General features: G+C 37.1%; 1 protein-coding gene across 6 annotated transcripts in view; it reads left to right on the top strand.

The window, feature by feature from the left end:
* The window catches only part of TRDMT1 (tRNA aspartic acid methyltransferase 1), a 71,073-nt gene that overhangs the window by 35,595 nt on the left and 14,468 nt on the right, over nucleotides 1-21,010 (top strand). For 3 of the 6 annotated variants that reach the window (XM_064284892.1, XM_064284891.1, XM_064284896.1), the window contains exons 2-6: nucleotides 1,520-1,629; nucleotides 14,413-14,489; nucleotides 17,752-17,823; nucleotides 18,440-18,505; nucleotides 19,670-19,739. In XM_064284892.1, the coding sequence (XP_064140962.1) occupies nucleotides 1,520-1,629; nucleotides 14,413-14,489; nucleotides 17,752-17,823; nucleotides 18,440-18,505; nucleotides 19,670-19,739 (395 nt within the window). Of the gene's footprint in view, nucleotides 1-1,519; nucleotides 1,630-12,221; nucleotides 12,241-14,412; nucleotides 14,490-17,751; nucleotides 17,824-18,439; nucleotides 18,506-19,669; nucleotides 19,740-21,010 lie in introns of those variants that run through there. The other 3 variants (XM_064284895.1, XM_064284894.1, XM_064284893.1) reach the window with 3 other exon arrangements.

Below are 21,010 nucleotides of genomic sequence, written 5' to 3'. Positions count from 1 at the left end.
GGAGCTCTGTGTCACAACTACTGATAGTAAAAGGTAGTAATAGTGAAAACTTAACAAAAAAAAGAAGAGAGAGAGGCATTCAACTTAAGTCAGAACCCACTTATGACGGAGTTGTCGGAACAAAACTCTGTCATAAATCAGGGACTACCTGGGCTTAGAGATATTTGTTCACTCGTTATCTTTCTGGCATTTGTCTTCTAGGTGTGGGGGTAGTGATTGGTGTCTGAATGTGTGTGAGCCTTTCTCCTTGGCCTAATTCCTGTGATTCGGGGTTTGTTTCCAAACCAAAAAAAAAAAACCAAACCCCATTGCCGTAGTCTATTCTGACTCATAGCGACCCTATATGACAGTAGAACTGCCCTATAGGGTTCCCAAGGAGTGGGTGGCTGGTGGATTCAAACTGCCAACCTTTGGGTTAGCAGCCAAGCTCTTAGCCATTGCGCCACCAGGGCTATATGAGCCCTAGCTCCTAATTTTTTTTTCTTTCTGTTTTGATACTTGGAATGAGCTAAGCTAACTTTTAACCAGCAAACAGTTATTAAAGAATTAGCTATTTGGATCTACTATGTGACACTAATAATTTCTCTGATGATTTTCTTAAGAAGTCTCAAATATTTTTATTATTTTTAATTTTTTCAAATACTTTTATTTTTAAAGCACTTAACTTTTTTTCCCCTGATTTGGGACAGGGTAACACAGAATTTGTTTCGTATGTGTTTTGGGGAAGGAGTGCAAGAGTAATTGCAAAATATAGCTGCAGCTAAACTTACATAATTCAAATTTTGACAGCCATTTACAAATAGGGCAAAAAGTCTGAATCTGAAAGCTTTTTAAAAATGATTTTCTTTAGCAATAAAACAGAAGGGCCCATTCTCCTCACATCCTCCCAGCCTGTCAAAAATTTTAATTTTTGGTCTGCGAAGCCTTTAAATTTGGACACCAATTAATTTTTTATCTCACTTAAAAAATGACCTAAACTTTAAATGGGTGAATTTTATGGTATGTGAATTATATTTCAATAAAGCTATTATTAAAAAAAAAAAAAAAAGTTACCTGAAAACATTTTCAGTAGTATTTGCGAACAACTTTGTATTAATCTCAGGAGGTGAGGGCCAGATAGTAGTTTCTTTAGGTAAAGTTTCAAGTCACAGGATTTTTAAGAACGTAGTTCACTTTCCTATTTTTAGTTTAACTTAGGAAAACTTTCTCTTCAACTCTTAAATGTATCTAAATAGATCAAAGGACTGCAAATATAAGAGATAATGACTAAAATAAAATAAATGTTTAAATTTTATTTTTAGCATTCATTGCTGTTGGAGAGATGAATAAGAAGTACATATTCACATATTTCACTTATGCCTAGCTCCTCCTGGCCTGGGCCTCTATTGACAGGCTAGATAATTGAGGAAGTGAGAATATGTACTACAAAATTCTGTTATTTTGGCTTCTCTCTATAATGAATAAACTGATGTTAAGGACTTTATTGTTTTTTTTTTTTAAATACTCTTTATCATTACAGAGAGCTGCATACCTGCACAAGTGGTGGCTGCCGTTGATGTCAACACTGTTGCTAATGAAGTGTACAAGTATAATTTTCCTCATACACTGCTACTGGCCAAGGCAATTGAAGTGAGTAATGATTATTCTTGTTTTAATAAATATATAGAAAGGAAAATGTGATGGAAAAGCCCTGCAAAATACCGGTTTCTGATGTCTTAATTAGAAAACAAGGTCATGTATAAATTAAAAGGTTTAGGGGAGGGGAATTAACATTTTATATTTTATCAGAAGAAAGTATGCTACTTTTCTGCCCCCCCCTTTCACTTCCAGCTTTTGAGAGATAATAGTATATTGCTCTCCAAGAGAAAGAATTAAAATGTAAGAAACGCATAACTTCTAAATGCTTGGCCTTGTAGCGATATTAAATTTTTAGTTCTTTACTTTTAAATAATACTCGTGTGCCTTACAGCACACGGGAAGAACAAGGGAAGCAGTCATTGCCTATTACTTATTGAGTGCTTCTTACTTTAGAAAGTTTGTCAAAATTAAAGACATTATTTCACCCGCGATGAACTCAGCAGAGGTGTTTAACACTGTAAGTAAATTGATAAGTGTAAAAGGTCTAGAAAAAAACAGAAGAGACAAATAAGGCCTCTTCGTAGAAATGAAAATCATGTCAGAAGTAGCTAAAAGTGAAAATGGCAGTACTGACAAAGGGTCGTGAAGGGTGAAGCTTGAGGAAAATAAAATGGAAAAGAATCGTGATCCGAATGTTGCAGAGTGAATGATAGCTCCTGGAGAAAATAGTGTTCTGTGTAATTAGTGCTTCTGAAGAAGGGAACAGCAACAACAGGTATGGAATAAAGAATATTAAAAGATATAGAAAATGAAAATTTTCCTAAAACCTGTAACATCTCATGGAATATAGCATTCATGAGCCTTTCTTGAGAAAATGATTTGGTCACCATCTTAGTTATCTAGTGCTGCTGTAACAGAAATACCACAGGTCAATGGCTTTAACAAAGAGAAATTTATTCTCTCACAGTCTAGTAGGCTAGAAGTCCAAATTCAGGGAATCAGTTCCAGGGGAAGGCTTTCTTTCTCCCTGTTGGCTCTGGAGGAAGGTCCTTGCTATCAGTCTTCCCCTGGTTGAGGAGCTTCTCAGTGCAGAGACCCCAGGTCCAAAAGATGCACTCTTCTCCTGGCGTTACTTTCTTGGTGGTATGAGGTCCCCCTGTCTCTCTGCTCGCTTCTCTCTTTCATATCTCAAAAGAGATTGGCTTAAGACACAACCTAATCTTATAGATTGAGTCCTGCCTCATTAACATACCTCCCTCTAATCCTGCCTCATTAACATCATAGAGGTAGGATTTACAACACATAGAAAAATCACATCAGATGGCAAAATGGTGGGAATCATGGCCTAGCCAAGTTTACACACATTTTGGGGGGATAGAATTCAATCCATTAGCAGCCACTAAATCTATTTAAGCAAGATATGAATCAAAATAGTGAACCCAGGAATGAAGCTATCATTATACGAAAGAAATTAAGGTTAGAAAACAGAGTGTAAATGTTGTAAATCTTAACAATGTAGAAATAATGTTATTGGAGTAGAAAGGGGAAGTAAGGCAAAAATATGTCTATAGAAGATAATTAAGCTATAGATTTTTAAATCGTGATTTAATTATATAAATATAACTAGCAATGACATTAATATCACTAATTTATCTAGGTACAAAATTACTAGTCATTAAAATATAAACTTTTAAAATTTTTTTATTGTTTTAGATTAAAGTTTATAGCACAAAATTAGCTTCTCATTCAAAAATTTATACATAAATTGTTTTGTGACATTGGTTGCAATCCCCGCAATGTGTCAACACTCTCCCCTTTTCCTTTCACAACCTGGGTTCCCAGTATCCATTTGTTCAGGTTTCCTGTTCCTTCCTGCCTTCTCATCTTTGCTTTTGGGCAGGTGTTGCCCATTTGGTCTCCTGTACTTGACTGAACTAAGAAGCATGTTCCTCACCTCTGTTGTTGTTTTATAGGCCTATCTAATCTTTGTCTGAAGAGTGATCTTCAGCAATGATTGTAGTTCTGGGATAACAGAGTGTCCGGGAGCTGTAGTTTCGGGGATTCCTCAAATCTCTGTCAGACTGTTAAATCTGGTCTTTTTACTAGTATTTAAGTTCTGCTCTGTACTTTTCTCCCGCTCCATCTGGGACTCTCTGTTGTATTGTGTGTCAGGGCAGTCATTAGTGGTAGCTGGGCACCATCTAGTTCTTCTGGCCTCAGGCTGGTGGAGTCTCTGGCTTTTGGGAACCTTTAGTCTTTTAGCCTAATATTTTCCTGGTATCTTTGGTGGTCTTCATTCTCCTTTGCTCCAAGTGGGCTGAGAGCAACTGATACATCTTAGGTGGCTGCTCACAAGCTTTTAAGACCCCAGATGCCACTCACCAAAGTGGAATGCATAACCTTTTCTTAATAAATTTTGTTATGCCAGTTGACCTAGATGTCCCCTGAAACTGTGGTCCCCAGGCCCCAGCCCCAGTTACTCTGTCCCTTAAAGTGTTTGGATGTGTTCAGAAAACTTCTTAGCTTTTGGTTTGGTCCAGTTGTGCCGACTTCCCCTTTATTGTGTGTTGTCCTTCCTTTCACCGAAGATGATCCTTGTCTACTATCTAGTTAGTGAATTCCCTTTCCTGGCCCTCCCCACCCTCATAACCATCAAAGAATGCTTTCTTCTGTGTTTAAACCTTTTCTTGAGTTTTTATAATAGTGGTCTCATATAACATTTGTCCTCTGGTGACTGCCTAATTTCAGTCAGCATAATGTTCTCCAAATTCATCCATCTTGTGAGATGTTTCAAGGATTCATCATTGTTCATTATTGTTACATAGCATTCCATTGTGCTTATGTACCATTATTTGTTTATCCATTCGTCTGTTGATAGACACTTAGATTGTTTCCGTCTTTTTGCTATTGTGAACAATGCTGCAGTGAACATGGGTGTGCATATGTCTATTCATGTGACAGTGCTTATTTCTCTAGGATATATTCCAAGGAATGGGACTACTGGAGTGAATGGTATTTCTCTTTCTAGCTTTTAAAGGAAGCACCAAATTGATTTCCAAAGTGGTTGTACATTCCCACCAGCAGTGCGTAAGTGTTCCAGTCTCTTTATAACCTCTCCAACATTTATTCATTTTGTGGTTTTTGGATTGCTGCCAACCTTGTTGGGGTGAGATGGTATCTCATTGCAGTTTCGAGTTGCATTTCTCTAATGGTTAATGATTGTGAGTATTTCCTCATGTGTCTGTTAGCTGCCTGAATGTTTTCTTTTGTGAAGTGTCTTGTTCATATTCTTTGCCCATTTTTTAATTAGATTATTTTTCTGTTGTTGAGGTGTTGCAATATCTTGTAGATTTTAGAGATTGGACCCTTAATGGATATGTCGTAGACAAAAATTTTTTCCTAGTCTGTAGGTTGTCTTTTTACTCTTTTGGTGAAGTCTTTTGATGAACATAGTGTTTGATTTTTAGGCGCTCCCAGGTATCTAGTTTCTCTTCTGGTGTTTGTGCATTGTTAGTTGTGGTTTCTATACTGTTTACGCCATGTATTAGGGCTCCTAGTGTTGCCCCTATTTTTTCTTCCATGATCTTTATCATTTTAGATTTTATATTTAGGTCTTTGATCCATTTTGAGTTAGTTTTTGTATACAGTGTGAGGTATGGGTCTTGTTTCATTTTTTTTTGCGGATGGATATCCAGCTATGCTAGCACCATTTGTTAAAGAGACTGTCTTTTCCCCGTTTAATGGACTTTGGAACTTTGTCAAATATCAGCTGCTCACAGGTGGATGAATTTACACCTGGGTCTCAGTTCTGTTCCATTCGTCTGTTATTGTACAGTACCAGGCTTTTCTGACTACTGTGGCTGTGTAATAGGCTCTAAAATCAGGTGGTGTGAGGCCTCCCACTTTGTTCTTCTTCTTTAGTTATGCTTTACCTATCTAAGGCCTCTTCCCTTTCCATACGAAGTAGGTGATTTCTTTCTCCATCTTGTTAAAAAATGTTGTTGGAATTTGGATTGGGATTGCTTTGTATCTGTAGATTGCTTTGGATAGAACTGACGGTTTCACAATGTTGAGTCTTCTATCCATGAGCAAGGTATGTTTTTCCACTTATTTTTAAGTCTCTTTTTGTTTCTTGCAGTAGTGTCTTGTAGTTTTTTTTGTATAGGTCTTTTATGTCTCTGGTAAGGTTTATTCTTAAGTATCTTCTTGGGGGCTGTTGTAAATGGTATTGATTTGATGATTTCCTTTTCAAAGTTCTCTTTGTTGGTGTAGAGGAATCCAACTGATTTTTGTATTTTTATTTTGTATCCTGATACTCTGCTGAACTCTTCTATTAGTTTCAGCAGTTTTCTTGAAGATTCTTCAGGGTTTTCTGTGTATAAGGTCATGTCATCTGCAAATAGAGGTACTTTTACTTCTTCCTTACCAATTTGGATGCCCTTTATTTCTTTACCTAGCCTAATTGCTATGGCTGGGATGACCAGCACAATGTTGAATAAGAGTGGTGATAAAGGGTATCCTTGTCTGGTTCCCGTTCTCAACGGGAGTGCCTTCAGAATCTCTCCGTTTAAGATGATGTCGGCTGTTGGCGTTGCATAAATGCCCTTTATTATGTTGAAGAATTCCACTTCTATTTCTATTTTACTGAGAGTTTTTATCATGAATTGGTGTTGGACTTTGTCAAATACCTTTTCTGCATCAATTGATAAGATCATGTGATTCTTGTCTTTTGTTTTATTTATGTGATGGATTACATTGATTGTTTTTTCTAATGTTGAACCATCCCTGCATACCTAGTATGAATCTCACTTGGTCATGATGAATTATTTTTTTAATATGCTGTTGAATTCTACTGGCTAGAATTTTGTTCAGGATTTTTATGTCTATGTTCATGAGGGATATTGGTCTGTAATTTTCTTTTTTTGTGGTGTCTTTGCCTGACTTTCTTCTTAGGGTTACGCTGGCTTCTTAGAATGAGTTTGGGAGTATTCCTTCCTTTTTCTATGCTCTGAAATACCTTTGGTAGTAGAGGTGTTAACTCTTCTCTGAAAGTTTGGTAGAATTCTCCAGTGAAGATGTCAGGGCCAGGGCTTTTTATTGTTGTTGTTGGGAGTTTTCTTTTTATTACCACTTCAATCGCTGCTTTTGTTATGGATTTATTTAGTGTTTCTTCCTCTGTTTGTGTTAGTTTAGGTAGATAGTGTGTTTCTAGAAATTTGTCCACTTCCTCTAGGACAATTTTTCTTAGTATTCTGTTATGATCTTTTTTATTTCAGCAGGATCTGTTGTGATATCACACAACTCATTTCTTATTCAGGTTATATACTTCCTCTCCTGTTTTTCTGTGGTCAGTTTGGCCAATGGTTTATCGATTTTATTGATCTTTCAGAAAACCAGCTTTTGGTCTTGGTGACTCTTTCAGTTGTTTTTCTGTTCTCTATTTCATTTATTTCTGGTCTAATCGTTATTACTTCCTTTCTCCCAGTTCCTGAGGACTTCTTTTGCTGTTCTCTTTCTATTTGTTCGAGTTATAGTGTTTATGTTTTGATTTTGGTCCGTTGTTCTTTTTGGTTAGGTGCATTTATTGCTATAAATTGACCTCTGAGCACTGCTTTTGCTGTGTCCCAACGGTTCTGGTAAGGTGTGTTTTCAGTCTCATTTTATTCTCTGAATTTCTTTATTCCATCCTTGATTTCTTCTATAACCCAGTAGTTTTTGAACAAGGTGTTGTTAGGTTTCCATGTATTTGATTTTTTTTTTCCTTGCTGTTTAGGGTTGCTGAGTTGGAGTCAACTCAGTGGCAGTGGGTTTGGTTTTGGTTTTGAGCTGTTCATGTTATTGATTTCTACTTTTATGGCTTTATGGTCAGATAATATGCTTTGTAATATGTCGATGTTTTGGATTCTGTTAAAGCTTCTTTTGTGGCCTAAAATGTGGTCTATTCTGGAGAATGTTCCATGTGCGTTGGAAAAAAAATGTAGACTTGGCTGCTGTTGGGTGGAGCCTTCTGTATATGTCTGTGAGGTCAAGCTGATTGATTGTGGCATTTAGATCTTCTGTGTCTTTATTGAGTTTTTTTTCTAGATGTTCTGTCCTTCACTGAAATTGGTGTGTTGAAGTCTCCTACTATTGTTAGGGAGGTGTTTCTCTTTTCAATGCTGTTAGAGTGTGTTTTATGCATTTAGAGCTATGACATTGGGTGCATGTGTGTTTATCATGGTTATGTCCTCCTGGTGTTTTGACCCTTTAATCATTATATACCATCTTTCCTTATCCTTTATGGTGGATTTTACCTTAAAGTCAATTTTTTTCAGAGATTAATATTGCCATTCCTGCTCTTTTTGCTTGATATATTTTTTCCATCCTTTGAGTTTTAGTTTGCATCTGTGAGTCTAAGATGTGTCTTTTGTAGGCAGCATATTAACAGATCTTTTTTTTTTTTTTAATCCATTCTTCCACTCTGTCTCATTATTAGAGCATTTAGTCCATTTACATTCAGTGTAATTACTGATAGGTATGAGTTTACTGCTGTCATTTTGACTTTCGTTTTTTTTTGTGTGGTGACAATTCTTTGTTCCACTTGATTTTCTGTGCTTTCTTTTCATCTTTTTCATTTTTGTTGACTTGTGTTTGCTGCGTCTTTATGTTTTTCTTTTTTATTTTGATGGGTAGATTTAGTTTCCTTCGTGGTTACACTAAAATTTACCCTTATTTTTGTATCTTTAAACCAATCGTTTATTTCTTGGTATTGTCTTAACTTCCTCTCCATATGGAAGTTCTCTGACTACACTATTTAGTGCCTCTTCTTTGTTTTAATGTTGTCATTGTTTACATGTTGACATCTCTGTTTCCTTATTTTCAGTCTTTTAGCTTTGACTTATTTTTGTGACTTCCTTATCTGGGTTGATGTCTCGTTGTTCTGTCCTATGGTCTAGTCTTGGGTTGTTGCCTGATATTGTTGGTTCTCTAACTGGAGACTCCCTTTAATATTTCTCGTAATTTTGGTTTGGTTTTTAAAAATTCCCTTAACTTTTGTTTATCTGGAAATGACCTAATTTTGCCATCGTATTTGAGAGACAGTTTTGCTGGATATATAATTCTTGCCTGGCCATTTTTTTCTTTCAAGGCTTTATATATGTCATCTCATTGCCTTCTTGCCTGCATGGCTTCTGCTGAGTACTTAGAGCTTAGTCTTATTGATTCTCCTTTGTAGGTGACTTTTTGTTTATTCCAAGGTGTTCTCAAAATTCTATCATTATCTTTGGTGTAGGCAAGTTTGATTATAATATGTCTTGGTGACTTTCTTTTGGAATCTACGCTGTGTGGGGTTTGTTGAACTTCTTGGATAGATATCTTCTTGTCTTTCATGACATTGGGGAAGTTTTGTGCCAGCAAATCTTTAACAATGCTCTCTGTATTTTCAGTTATCCCTCTCTATTCTGGTACTCTAATCATTTGTAGGTTTTTTCTCTTGATAGTATCTCACACAATTCTTAAAGTTTCTTCATTTTTTTAAAGTTCTTTTTTCTAATTTATCCTCAAATAAATTGGTGTCATGGAATTTGTCTTCAATCTCAGTAATTCTGCCTTCCATTGCCTCAATTCTGATCCTATGACCTTCTGTTGAGTTGTCTAATTCTGAAATTTTATTGTTAATCTTTTGGCTTTCCAGTTGCTTTGTCTCTTTGGTTCCAAGCAGGCTGATGAATTTGTCATTCTGTTCTTGTATTGTTTTCCTTAGCTCCTCTGTTGCTTTGTCTGTGTGTTCCTTGTCTTGGTCTGAGTTTTGCCTAATCTCCTTCCTCATCTCTTGAAGAGCTCTGTATATTAATCTTTTGATTTCTAACTCTGGTAATTCCAATACATCTTCCTCCAGGAGGTTTCCTGGTTTATTTTGGTTGCTTGCTGTATCCATCATGACCTGCTTATTTATGTGATTTGATATTAACCACTGTCTCCCAACCATCAATATGTTATTATTATTTATTTATTGCATGTTTGTTTACTGTGTCCTAGCTTTTTGTTTTGTTTTGATATGCCAAAGTAGGCTGGGCATGTGAGCTACTTTGGTTGTTGGCATCTTTGAAGTTCTCACTTCCTGTCACCAGGTGGTAAGGGCAGGTCCTGGGTGTTTAAGCCCCCAAATCTATTAACTTTTCTGGTACGGATTCTGCTCAGATATCTAGGTCGTGGGTCACAGAGTGTGTGGTGCAGACTCTCACCTGCAGTCCTGGATGGGCAGGGCTGCATAGGGCTGTTCAGAGCAGGCACAGGTATTTGGCTATGTGCTGAGGAAGGTAGGAGGCTGATGGCTGCCCCTGTGTCCATGAGTGGAGGGTGTGTCCCTGTCCTCTAGAGCATGTGCGGAGGTGGGTTTTGTAGCTGGTCCTTGGGTACTCAGTGCTGTTGGCTGTAGGGACTGTAAGGCACCAGTTATTCTTGGACCCTTGTTGTGGGTGACTAGGTGCCCCTGATGTGAGTGGGTGAAAACCCTGCTTAATGGGCAGGGTGGTGTCAAATGTCACGAATCTGCAACTCCCTTTGGCTGCTGCTGTTGAAAATAGGCTTCAGGTATATGCCCTGTTGTTCAATGCTAATGAGGGACTGCGGTGTTGAATCAGCCCACATGGGTCTAGACAGGGGTGAAGGGTGCTAGAAGTATATGGACTCCTTATGCCAGTGCTTGGGTAAAGAGGCATCACTGCCTGTCCTGAGTTCCCAGCTTAGGGGGCAGGGCAATTTTTTAAGGCTGCAAGGCTGGTTTGGGTGTGGATAGTCCTGAGTTCCCAGCCTATGGAGCTTGGCATTTTTTTTTTTTAAGTCATGAGACTGGTTTGGGGGCGGATTGCACTTAGATCCGGCTTAGGGGAGGTGGCAGTTGTTGAATACTGCTGAACTGGTATCAGAGTGGAGCGGGGTAGGGGTATGTAAGCAGAAAAAGGCACTTCTCCACTGTAAGAGTCCTGGAGAGGGAGGAGTTATTTTGACCCCTGTGGTGGGTTAGATGCTTGCACTTAGCTTACACAGGTTCGGTGCCTCCCGGATCTGAAGGGTTGTGCAGACTGTGTACCACCCAGCCTCTCCCGAGGTGGTGAAACATGTCCCGAGTGCTACTGCTCGCCTTAGGCCATGTACTCCGGCTGACTCAGCCAGCAGAGTGCCAGCAAGCTTATAACTGGCACTTCTTTTCTTTGATGATCAGGGCTCCTAGATTGTCATATATAATTGAGTCACTTGTTTTTTTGGGTCTTTGTTGTAAGAGGGATGACAGGAAGCATTGGACTGTTCTGCCATCTTGGCCCCCCCCTTTTCAATAGATGTATTTTAGATGGCTACTTGCAAGCTTTTAAGACACCAGACTCTACTCACCAAAGCAGGATGTAGAACATTTTCCTTGTGAACTATGTTATGCCAATTGACCTAGATGTCCCCCAAGACCATGGTCCCCAGCCTTCGGCCCCAGTAACTCGGTCCCTGAAGGTGTTTGGATGTGTCTAGGAAGCTTCTATGGCTTTGCCTTGGTCAAGTTGTACTAACTTCCCCTGTATTGTGTATCATCTTTCCCTGACCCAAAGTTAACACTTGTCTGCTATCTAGTTACTGATTTCATCTCTTCACACCTCCCATCCCTTGTAACCATCGAAGATTGTTTTTTTTCTATGTGTAAATCAGCACAGTGTTAAATAGAAGTGATGATAAAGGGCATCCGTGTCTTGTTCCAGTTTTCAGCCTCTCTCCATTGAGAATGACGTTGGCTGTTGAATGTCCTGAAAGCTTTACTCTATCCACATCATTAATACCTGCTGTACTTTGAGGGGACAGCTCTTCCACAGCCTTATTTTTAGTGCCTTCCAAACTGAGGGGCTCATCTTCCAGCAGTGTATCAGACAATGTTCTGCTGCTGCCCATAAGATTTTCCCTAGCTAATGTTTTCAGAAGTAGAATGCCGGGTCTTCTTCCCAGTCTTTCTTTTAGTCTGGAAGCTCTGCTGAAACCTGTCCACCATAGGTGACCCTGCTGGTATTTAAAATACTAGTGACATAGCTTCCAGCATCACAGCAACATGCAAGCCATTACAGTATGACAAACTGTCAGATGAGTAGTGGTCTGTAAAGATTACAGTCTTACATTAGCACTGTTATTTAATATTGTTTTACATCTGTTAGCTAATACACTCACACAAGAGAAATAGTATGTAATACTAATAAGGATTCAAAATATATATATATTTTGTATATATCCTGGAAAATACAAAGGAGTCAACTAAAAATAGTATGAGAAACAATGAGTGCATTTAATAAGGAGGTTGGTTAGAAAAATATGATAACCAAGACATTACTCTATATAAACAAAAACCTGTTAGAAAATAACTAGCGCTTATAGTAGCAACTCGAATATTCCAAATGCCTAGAGATAAACTTACAAGGAATCTGCATGACCCACATGGGAATAAAAGGAACTTGAAAAATGGAAAGCATACCGTGGTTTTGGATTTAATGACTGAATATTGTCAAAATACCAGTTTTCTGTAGATTAACTATTCAATAAAATGGCAGTAATTTTTTTTTTTTTTTTTTTTAATTTTTTAACCAAGTTTATTCTCAGGTTAAAATGAAGACTAAATGTAAGAATTGTCAGGAAACTTTCTGAGAAAAAAATAAGGTGGGTAGGGGACAGATAGAACTGTTAATCAACATGAATTGATCTAATGCTCTCTGAAACAAAGATATTTTCATGACCATATGATGGAAAAAAGAGTAAATTTCCATTCGCTTTAACGTATTGAATCATCATAGATAACGCTTGTATCTCCATGAATGTTTTCTTGAATCCCAACAAGTATTCATTGATCTAGAATGTTAGGTTAAATAAATTAAGTTGTGAATGGTTCAATGTAGTGATTTTTTTTTTTTTTTTGCATAACTGCTCTATAATTTGGACTGTATTATAAAAAAAATCACTAATTTCAAGAGTCCTTTAACATTGTAAATTTTTAGTGTCTAGCTGTATTTGCATTGGGCAAATCTGCTGCAAAATACCTGTTTAAAGTGTCAAAAAGCAAAGATATCACTTTGAGGACTAAGGTGTGCCTGACTAAAACCATGCTTGGTAAAGAAGAGAGTCAGCAAAAAAAGAGGAAGACCCTCAACAAGATGGACTGACACAGTGGCTGCAACAATGGGCTCAAACATAGCAGTGATTGTGAGGATGGCACAGGACCGGGCAGTGTTTGTTCTGTTGTACACGGGGTCTCTATAAGTGGGAGCCAATTCAGTAGCACCAATCAACAACGACAGCTGTGTTTGTATTTGGAGACGTTGACTCTCTTTACTTTCTTTAGCTTCTAGGCTTAGGGTGCTCCTAGTATAATTAATGTAAAGGATTGTTTTATTTTTACTTTAGTTTTAGGAATTTAGCTGTAATTCATCCACATTCAGTGTGAACCCCCCAGTAAGCTACTTATGATAATGGCCCTTTGCTGACAGACTATTTAGCCCGAGTGTGATAGCCAGCCTGAGTATGATCTGCTCTCTAATTGTACTGTCCTGACCTGTTTTTTCTGGCACACTGGTCAGTGTATGATTTTCAAACTGTTTTTCTTAGAACCAGCTTTGCAGAGGTGCTTCAGGAATTTTTCAAAATTTATTTTAACTTCATTCTACAAATGAATCTTAAACTATTTAAAATCCTGTGACTAAAAAATGACAGGTGTGCACATTCAAACTTAAAACACTAAAGACAACTGATGTGTTGCCAGGATGGCTTATTCTTGACAGAACTCAGAATAAAGCTTTTCCTGCTTTATTCATGTACTTGAACTTCTTAAATAATTAGGAAGGTTTTGACTCTGGCTGGTGACATTGAAAAATTTACAGCTAAGAATTTGTACTAAAAATTCTTATTGGACGTTGACAAAGCCATGACTTCTGTTTCTCTGTATCTTCTGATATATAAAACAGTTACAAGCTAGCACATTTTTCAACTGTTTCACAGTAGAGATTACTTTGATTAATCTAGTCAACGTTCTTTTGACGTTCTTACCACACATTATTAACTATACAACAATATAATACTGTGGATGTTTGAAAATGGACCTTTTTCCATCTTGTGATATATTAACAGATACATATATGAAAGGGATGGAGACTGGTCAGTGCATAACATTTGCTAATTGAAAAATGTTATTAATAAAAAAAAATTTTTTTTTTTGGCACTTAAAAATTTCCTTCATGCTTGCTGAAAAACCATTAATTATAAAAAAAACAATTCTCCACTTTTGACTCCAGAAGGCTGAGCAAGGTTATATTTGAGGCATCAGAGAGGCAAGAAGTGGTGGTGGTGGTTGTTGGTGTGAGCCAGAGTTGATTCTGACTCATAATGACTCCATGTGACAGGAAGAACTGTCCTATAGGGTGTCCTAGGCTGTAATCTTTATGAGCAGAATTGCCAGGTCTTTTCTCCCAAAGAGCCACTGGTGGGTTCAAACCACTGACCTTTCAGTTAGCAGCCAAGCACTTCATGTTATGAGCCATTATAGAATCAAGAAGTGGTTAGGATCCAGAGAACTAGCATTACAGCTCTGCTTTGGTTACCTGTTGGGTCTTTGGGGAAGGCATTTAATTCCTCAAAGCTGTGCTTTACTGACCTACTTCCTTCTCAAGATTGTTCTGAAAAGTTAGCTTAGCTGAAGTCGATTTTAAAAGTTAAGTATTATATTTTATAAGCTGTTGTAATTTCTGAAATAGTTGTTTAACTCTAATTAATATTTTTCCTTCTTCCCCATTCTATCCATGTTTTTATATTCTTTTTTTCCCCCAAATATTCTTTCCCTAGGGCATTACACTGGAAGAGTTTGACAGATTATCTTTCAATATGATTTTAATGAGCCCTCCATGTCAACCATTCACAAGGTATATATAATAAATATTTCTTTGTTGAGAAAGAACATTTTTGAAGGACTTGTTATGAGTCGGAATCGACTCGACGGCACTGGGTAGGATTCATTTAATCAAATCATACCATAGTTTCAGGCATGGATACTTTGATATTCATCAGTACATTTTCATAGTTCTGAAATTTTTTATAAGTAATTCCTTATATTTATAATTCAGCATTAATCATAAAGGAAATAGCAGTTGCCGTTAAATGAAAAAACTAATTAGGTCAATAGTAGATATGTAGTGACTATATGGACTCTCTTTTATACCTACCTAAGGTACGATTTTTATTTCTGGCCCCCTCAAAAAAAAAACCAAAAAACCGTTTTTGGTTTTTTTTGGGGTACGATTTTTATTTCTGGCCCAAATTACCTTAAATTATTTTAATTAATGGATACTCAGGCAAATCTTTCTAACAAAATAAAGCTATTCAAGCTCTAAATTACTGAAATGTAAAATTTAAAAACTAGTCAAGCTTGCATATGTGATTTTTATATTTCTTAAAGTTCGTATGTACATTTAATAATTCTGACTTAGTTAATTGTAATTTTATTTTTTTAATTATATAGTATTTGTGTGTTTCAGAGAATTATGTCTTAGATGAAAATCTTGACTAATTCATCATTTTTAATTATCTCATTATTTTAATAATAATAATTCTCTATATGTCTTACATGAGTATGCTATTTAATTTAACAAGCCTATTTTATGTTGGTAGCCATTACTATTATCATCATTTTATAGGTGAGAAACTAAGGCATAGAAAGTTTGTTAAGTAACTTTCTCAAAACCATACAATTAGAAAATGTCACATCCAGGATTTATCAATCAATTTAAATATTCCTGTTTTAATATGTAATATGATTTTAAGTGGGATAGCGTATGTAATAAATATTGTAATTCAAAAGAAGATTCTTATGCTTAATTTCTATCTAAGTTTTGATTTATATAAACAGCTCTTCAGGAAATTGATTCCAGAATGATTTATCATGCACCTGTATGCCAGGCATTGTTCTTAATGCTATTGTTCTTATCTTTGAGGAGCTCCTAGTCTAATGGAAATGACTGATTAATACATATTTTGTAATGTGATACAAGCTATATAATAAAAGAATACTGAAAGTGCCACGTGAGCACAGAGCAGAAAATGACTTGCTGCATGCTTCCTACAAGTGTCACTGCTTATTTCTGTGGGAGAGAGGAATCCTTTCGGAAATTCCTCACTGAGGTGATATCTGAGCTGGGTTTGAAGGCAGATTAGGAGTTTATGACACAAGGCAAAGGACGGTCCACGTAAAGATGGATCCAAGCATATGTAAGAGTCTGGCTCGTGTAAGTACAATAAATAGGATGTACAGTTTTTACAGAACAGATTGCAGCCCTGGCCTGTGAAGCCTCATCTGTTACTGCAGTGAGCCTCTTGTACCCTCCTTACTACCAGCCATCCCACCCTGTTTTAACCTAACTCTGACTGCTGATAGCAGCAGTAACTTTGACTCTGTAGTCACCATCATTTGGAACTCTGAGAGAAAAGAGACAGAATGAGAAGAACCCCAGATTTCTGAGGGATCTGTTTAAGTCCGGTTTAATCTTCCAGCTAAGCCTTGGATCCGCTTATGGTCTTGGCTCTGTTGTCAGGTCTGAAGAAACTGCCAGGTGATGTCAAATCACTTATTTAATATTATGAAGCTAGTAAGTAGCAAAGGCTTAAACTCTGGTTCCCTGTTTCTGCTTACTCAGACCTAACCCAAGTTTCCCTTTCTGCTTAATTCTTGATCATATTGTGACTCTTACTTGTGGAATCAAATTTCTAGCCTGTTCACATGACCTGTTTTGACCCTAGTTAGTCAAACCAAGTTGCAACTCCTGCTTGTGGAATCAAACGTCCAGCTTAAGTCTCTCCGGTTTACGTTGGACAAGGTTTCCTTAGTCTTAGCTACCGCTTTGATCTGCCACAGCCGTCAGGATGGATTGCACCTCGACATGGAGAAAACAAAGTCCTCACAGCCGGACCAGTGAGCAACATCATGGTGAATGGAGAGAAGATTGAAGTTGTCACGGATTTCGTTTGACTTGGATCCACAATCAACAGCCATGGAAGCAGCAGTCGAGAAATCAAAAGATGCATTGCATTGGGTAAGTCTGCGTTTTTTTTTAAGGACCTCTTTAAAGTGTTGAAGAGCAAAGATGTCACCTTGAAGACCAGGGTGCCCCTGACACAAGCCATGGTATTTTCAATCACCTCATATGCATGTGAAAGCAGGACAGTGAATAAGGAAGACAGAAGAAGAATTGATGCCTTTGAATTGTGGTGTTGGCGAGGAATATTGAATATACCATGGACTGCCAGAAGAACGAACAAATCTGTCTTGGAAAAAGTACAGCCAGAATGCTCCTTAGAAGCAAGGGTGGCAAGACTTCATCTTACATACTTTCGACCATGTTGGCGAGGAATATTGAACATACCATGGACTGCAGAAGAAAGAACAAATCTGTCTTGGAGGAAGTACAGGCAGAATGCTCCCTTAGAAGCAAGGGTGGCAAGACTGCGTCTTACATACTTTGGACATGTTGTCAGGTGGGATCAGTGTCTGGAGAAGGACATCATGCTTGGCCAAGTACAGGGTCAGCGGAAAAGAGGAAGACCCTCCACAAGGTGGATTGACACGGTGGCTGCAACAGTGGGCTCAAGCATAACAATGATTGTAAGGATGGCACAAGACTGGGCAGTGTTTTGTTCTGTTGTGCATAGGGTCGCTATGAGTCAGAACTGACTCCACGGCGCCTAACAACAACAACAATGGTAATTAGTCACCAGTGCCCTCAGCGCCAAGTCACCACCCTACCCAACCAGCTCATTCATCTGAACTCTTATTGTGTCTCACCTGGAGCAGAGCAAAAGGCAGCAGTAATTAATTGTGTGTGTATATGTATCTTTCCTAAATGCAGTAATTTTAAGAGGGTAATTAATTTTATTCTTCATTGACTTCTTTGCTTCACATGTCATTTAGCATATGCTTTGTAAAATAAATTTTAAGTGTTTACTCATTAGTTATGGAAGCTTTTTTTTCTTTATTGTTAAATAATGTATTTGTTTTCTGTAGGAACAAAGATGATCATCTTTTTTTGAGGACCAAATTATTTTAATTCTTTTGATTTTGATTATTTAAAAGTGATTTGATGTCTTTGTATAAGATTCTTGATAAACTTATATGTGCATTCTTTACCCCTTTAGAATCGGCCTGCAGGGTGATAAGGCTGATCCAAGGACGAGTAGCTTCTTATATATTCTAGATATTCTCCCAAGGTAAAAATGTAGTTTCTTGTACAAGCTTACCTTAAATTTAAAACTTTGGATCTGGACAAATGTGATGTTTATCATTTTGTAGAGATTAGCAGCTTATGTACGTTCCATTCAGATACGGTGCATGTTATTTATCTTCCACTGCCGTGACTAATGGAATAACTGCGAATGTCTCATGAGTCCGCCGTTGCCAGCACAGTGAGTGACAGGGAATTCCAAGCCTAATGCTCAAGTTCTGTTGCTTCTGCTCATGTATTATGCGAATGTTGCTAATATTAATGGATGCTGTTGCCCTGGTCTGGAAACTTGTGCTAGCCTAAGAACCTTCATCCTGTGAATGGCAGCCCCTTTTGTAATGTAGAGGCTTTTTGTGAATCCATGTTTTGAGATAAGCTTCAGTGGAAATGAACACATCAAATATTAGCTTTTTTAGGTGTGCAGTGCTTCTGGGAAAAATGACTAAAATATGAACTGTCTTCATCCCTTATGAAATTTCCTTGTAAAAAGAGAGAATTCAGAAGTGTACTTACCTCATGTTTCCCACAAGTAATGATTTTCCTTACTTTTACAGCGTCTCAGTAATGAGATCTTGGAATTCCATTTGTTTTTTGTTTTTTAGATTAAAAAAATTACCGAAGTATATTCTTTTAGAAAATGTCAAAGGTTTTGAAGTGTCTTCAACAAGGTAAAAATGTCTTGTCTGCATCTTAGACTTGGAGTGTTTTATAGTAGGAGCTATTGTGAAATAAAGGTCTTAGAAATAAACATATAAATTCTGACATCTTACAGATTGTATTCCTTAGTACTGATTTTGGCTAATTAATAATGTAAAGTAATACAAAGTTTGGTGCAACTGATTTTCTCCCACTTTGATACGTTTGAATTTTTTCAGAACAAGCTCTAATTTAAGTGAGAATTGTATTTTTCAATTTTAGTGCTTTTATTCGTGCCAAGGAGCCCTGGTGGTACAGTGGTTAAGCTCGGCTGTTAACTGAAAAGTTGGCAGTTCAAATCCACCAGCTGCTCCACAGGAGAAAGATGAGGTAGTCTGCTCCTGTAAAGATTTACAGCCTTGGAAAACCTATGAGCAGTTCTACTCTGTCCTGTAAGGTCAATATGAGTCAGAATAGACTCAACGGCAATGAGTTAATGGGTTATTGGTGCATATTTCTTTAGAAATAGGACTGTTTTCAGTAAGGGTTGGTCTTGTGGAGAGGCATTTTTTGGAATTCAATGGAAGAACCGAGCCCTGCATCAGGGCCCTTTCGCATGGTATCCCAACTGAAGAGAAAGCTTCCATCTACTTTGGCTCGTCTGCTCTCTGTAACAGTGCCCCGATCTGATTTGCTACACTGAAGATATAGTTCCATTTCCCATGGCAGATTTATCATCATTAGGATTAGGGGTTCTAACCCCCATCATTTTTGATAAATGATCTGGCAGCTTTATTGTATTAGAGAATTATCTATAGCTTTATTAAATGCCGGAAACTCTGGTGGCATAGTGGTTAAGTGCTACTACTGCTAACCAAAGGGCCGGCAGTTCGAATCTGCCAGGCACTCTTTGGAAACTCTATGGGGCAGTTCTACTCTGTCGTATAGGGTCGCTATGAGTTGGAATCGACTTGACGGCACTGGGTTTTTTTTGTTGTTGTTGTTATTAAATGCCATTTTCAAGCACTGGAGTTAATAAAGATTTAGGATTTTTTTCTTTCCCCTAAAAAACCTGAGTGAAGGTACAAATTTGCACTTAAAATGAAATTTTAGGTATAGTATTTTATATATAATAACCCTGTTTCAACTATAGGGTGAAAGCTTTTCTTTTTTTGTTTCCATTTTTTTCTCTTTAGAGACATGTTGATACAAACAATAGAAAACTGCGGCTTTCAGCACCAAGAATTTCTGTTATCTCCAAATTCTGTAGGTACCATATATTTAAGGGCTTTTTTTCCCCCAAAGGGTATTTGACTCAATACACAGAATGGATCTATTTTGGATAATATTCTAGGTAAATTCTGAAATTAGTTCAGACATAGGTTACTTTCTAAAGGATGTAGTATGTCTATAGATTCTTTTATACATTTTTAATGAAACTGTTATATAACTTGAAGCTAATAGAGTATGTATTTTTCTTTCTGCATGAAATATGGTTTGATATTTCTAAAATAATGCTTAATAATGCTTCAAAAAGAACCCAAAATCGAAAACAGAATGAGTATATGATAATTTTCTAATTACTTTTTTGTGATATAATATTAAAATGTAAACATTACTTCCATCTCATGAGTATGTATATTTGAAGTAATTAGTTATGCTATTTGGCAGATCTTTGATTTTGCAAGTATCAACATCTGTTTTTTCTTTTGTAATTATTCTTGTTAATTTCTTATCACTTTAGCTGTATTTTACAGTCCTTTACCCTGAAACTATAAGAAAATCCGTATCACAAATAAGATATACAAGCTATGGAAATTGGTAGTATATCTGATCTCTTTTTAAATTTATTTCATATTTATTGCCTTTTAACTTCTGAAAATTATTGAATCCTTTTTTCATATATGTAAAATGAGGTAATAAAAAGCCAAGAATAGCTATACTTGAATTTCATTTTTTATGATTGCTGTATTATCAATGGAGCTCCGGTGCCACAGTGGTGAAGTGCTCAGCTGCTAACTGAAATGTCTACAGTTCAAACCTACAAGCCCCTCTGCAGGAGAACGATGTGACAGCCTGCTTCCATCAAGATTACAGCCTTGGAAACTCTATGGGGCAGTTCTACTTTGTCCTATAGGGTTGCTATGAGTTGGAATCAACTCGATGGCAGTGGGTTTGGTTTTTTGGGTTATATTTTCAATAATGGGTGTAAAAATGTCCATATAACTTCTTACCTGAGAAATAGAAAATGAAAGTGACTAAGACATGGTTCATCAGATTCAATCCTTATTTCATTCAAATAAAGGTACAGAGCAACAGTTAAAAGCATGAAGAATTTTCTACAAAGATTTCTCCCAGAAATCAGTAGCAGAATTTGCTTTGGAAGAAGCTAAATGTATACCTGTACGAGTTTTTTTCCCAAGTGGCTAATAATTGGTACCAAAACCAAAACCAAACCCTTTGCCATCGAGTCTGTTCTGATTCATAGCAACCCTATAGGACTGAGTAGAGCTGCCCCATAGGGTTTCCAGGGAGCA

This window comes from Loxodonta africana, chromosome 4 (assembly GCF_030014295.1).
Source record: "Loxodonta africana isolate mLoxAfr1 chromosome 4, mLoxAfr1.hap2, whole genome shotgun sequence".
Classification (NCBI taxonomy): Eukaryota; Metazoa; Chordata; class Mammalia; order Proboscidea; family Elephantidae; genus Loxodonta; species Loxodonta africana.
The sequence above is the reverse complement of the archived record's forward strand: the minus strand, read 5'-3'. Positions and strand labels throughout refer to the sequence as shown.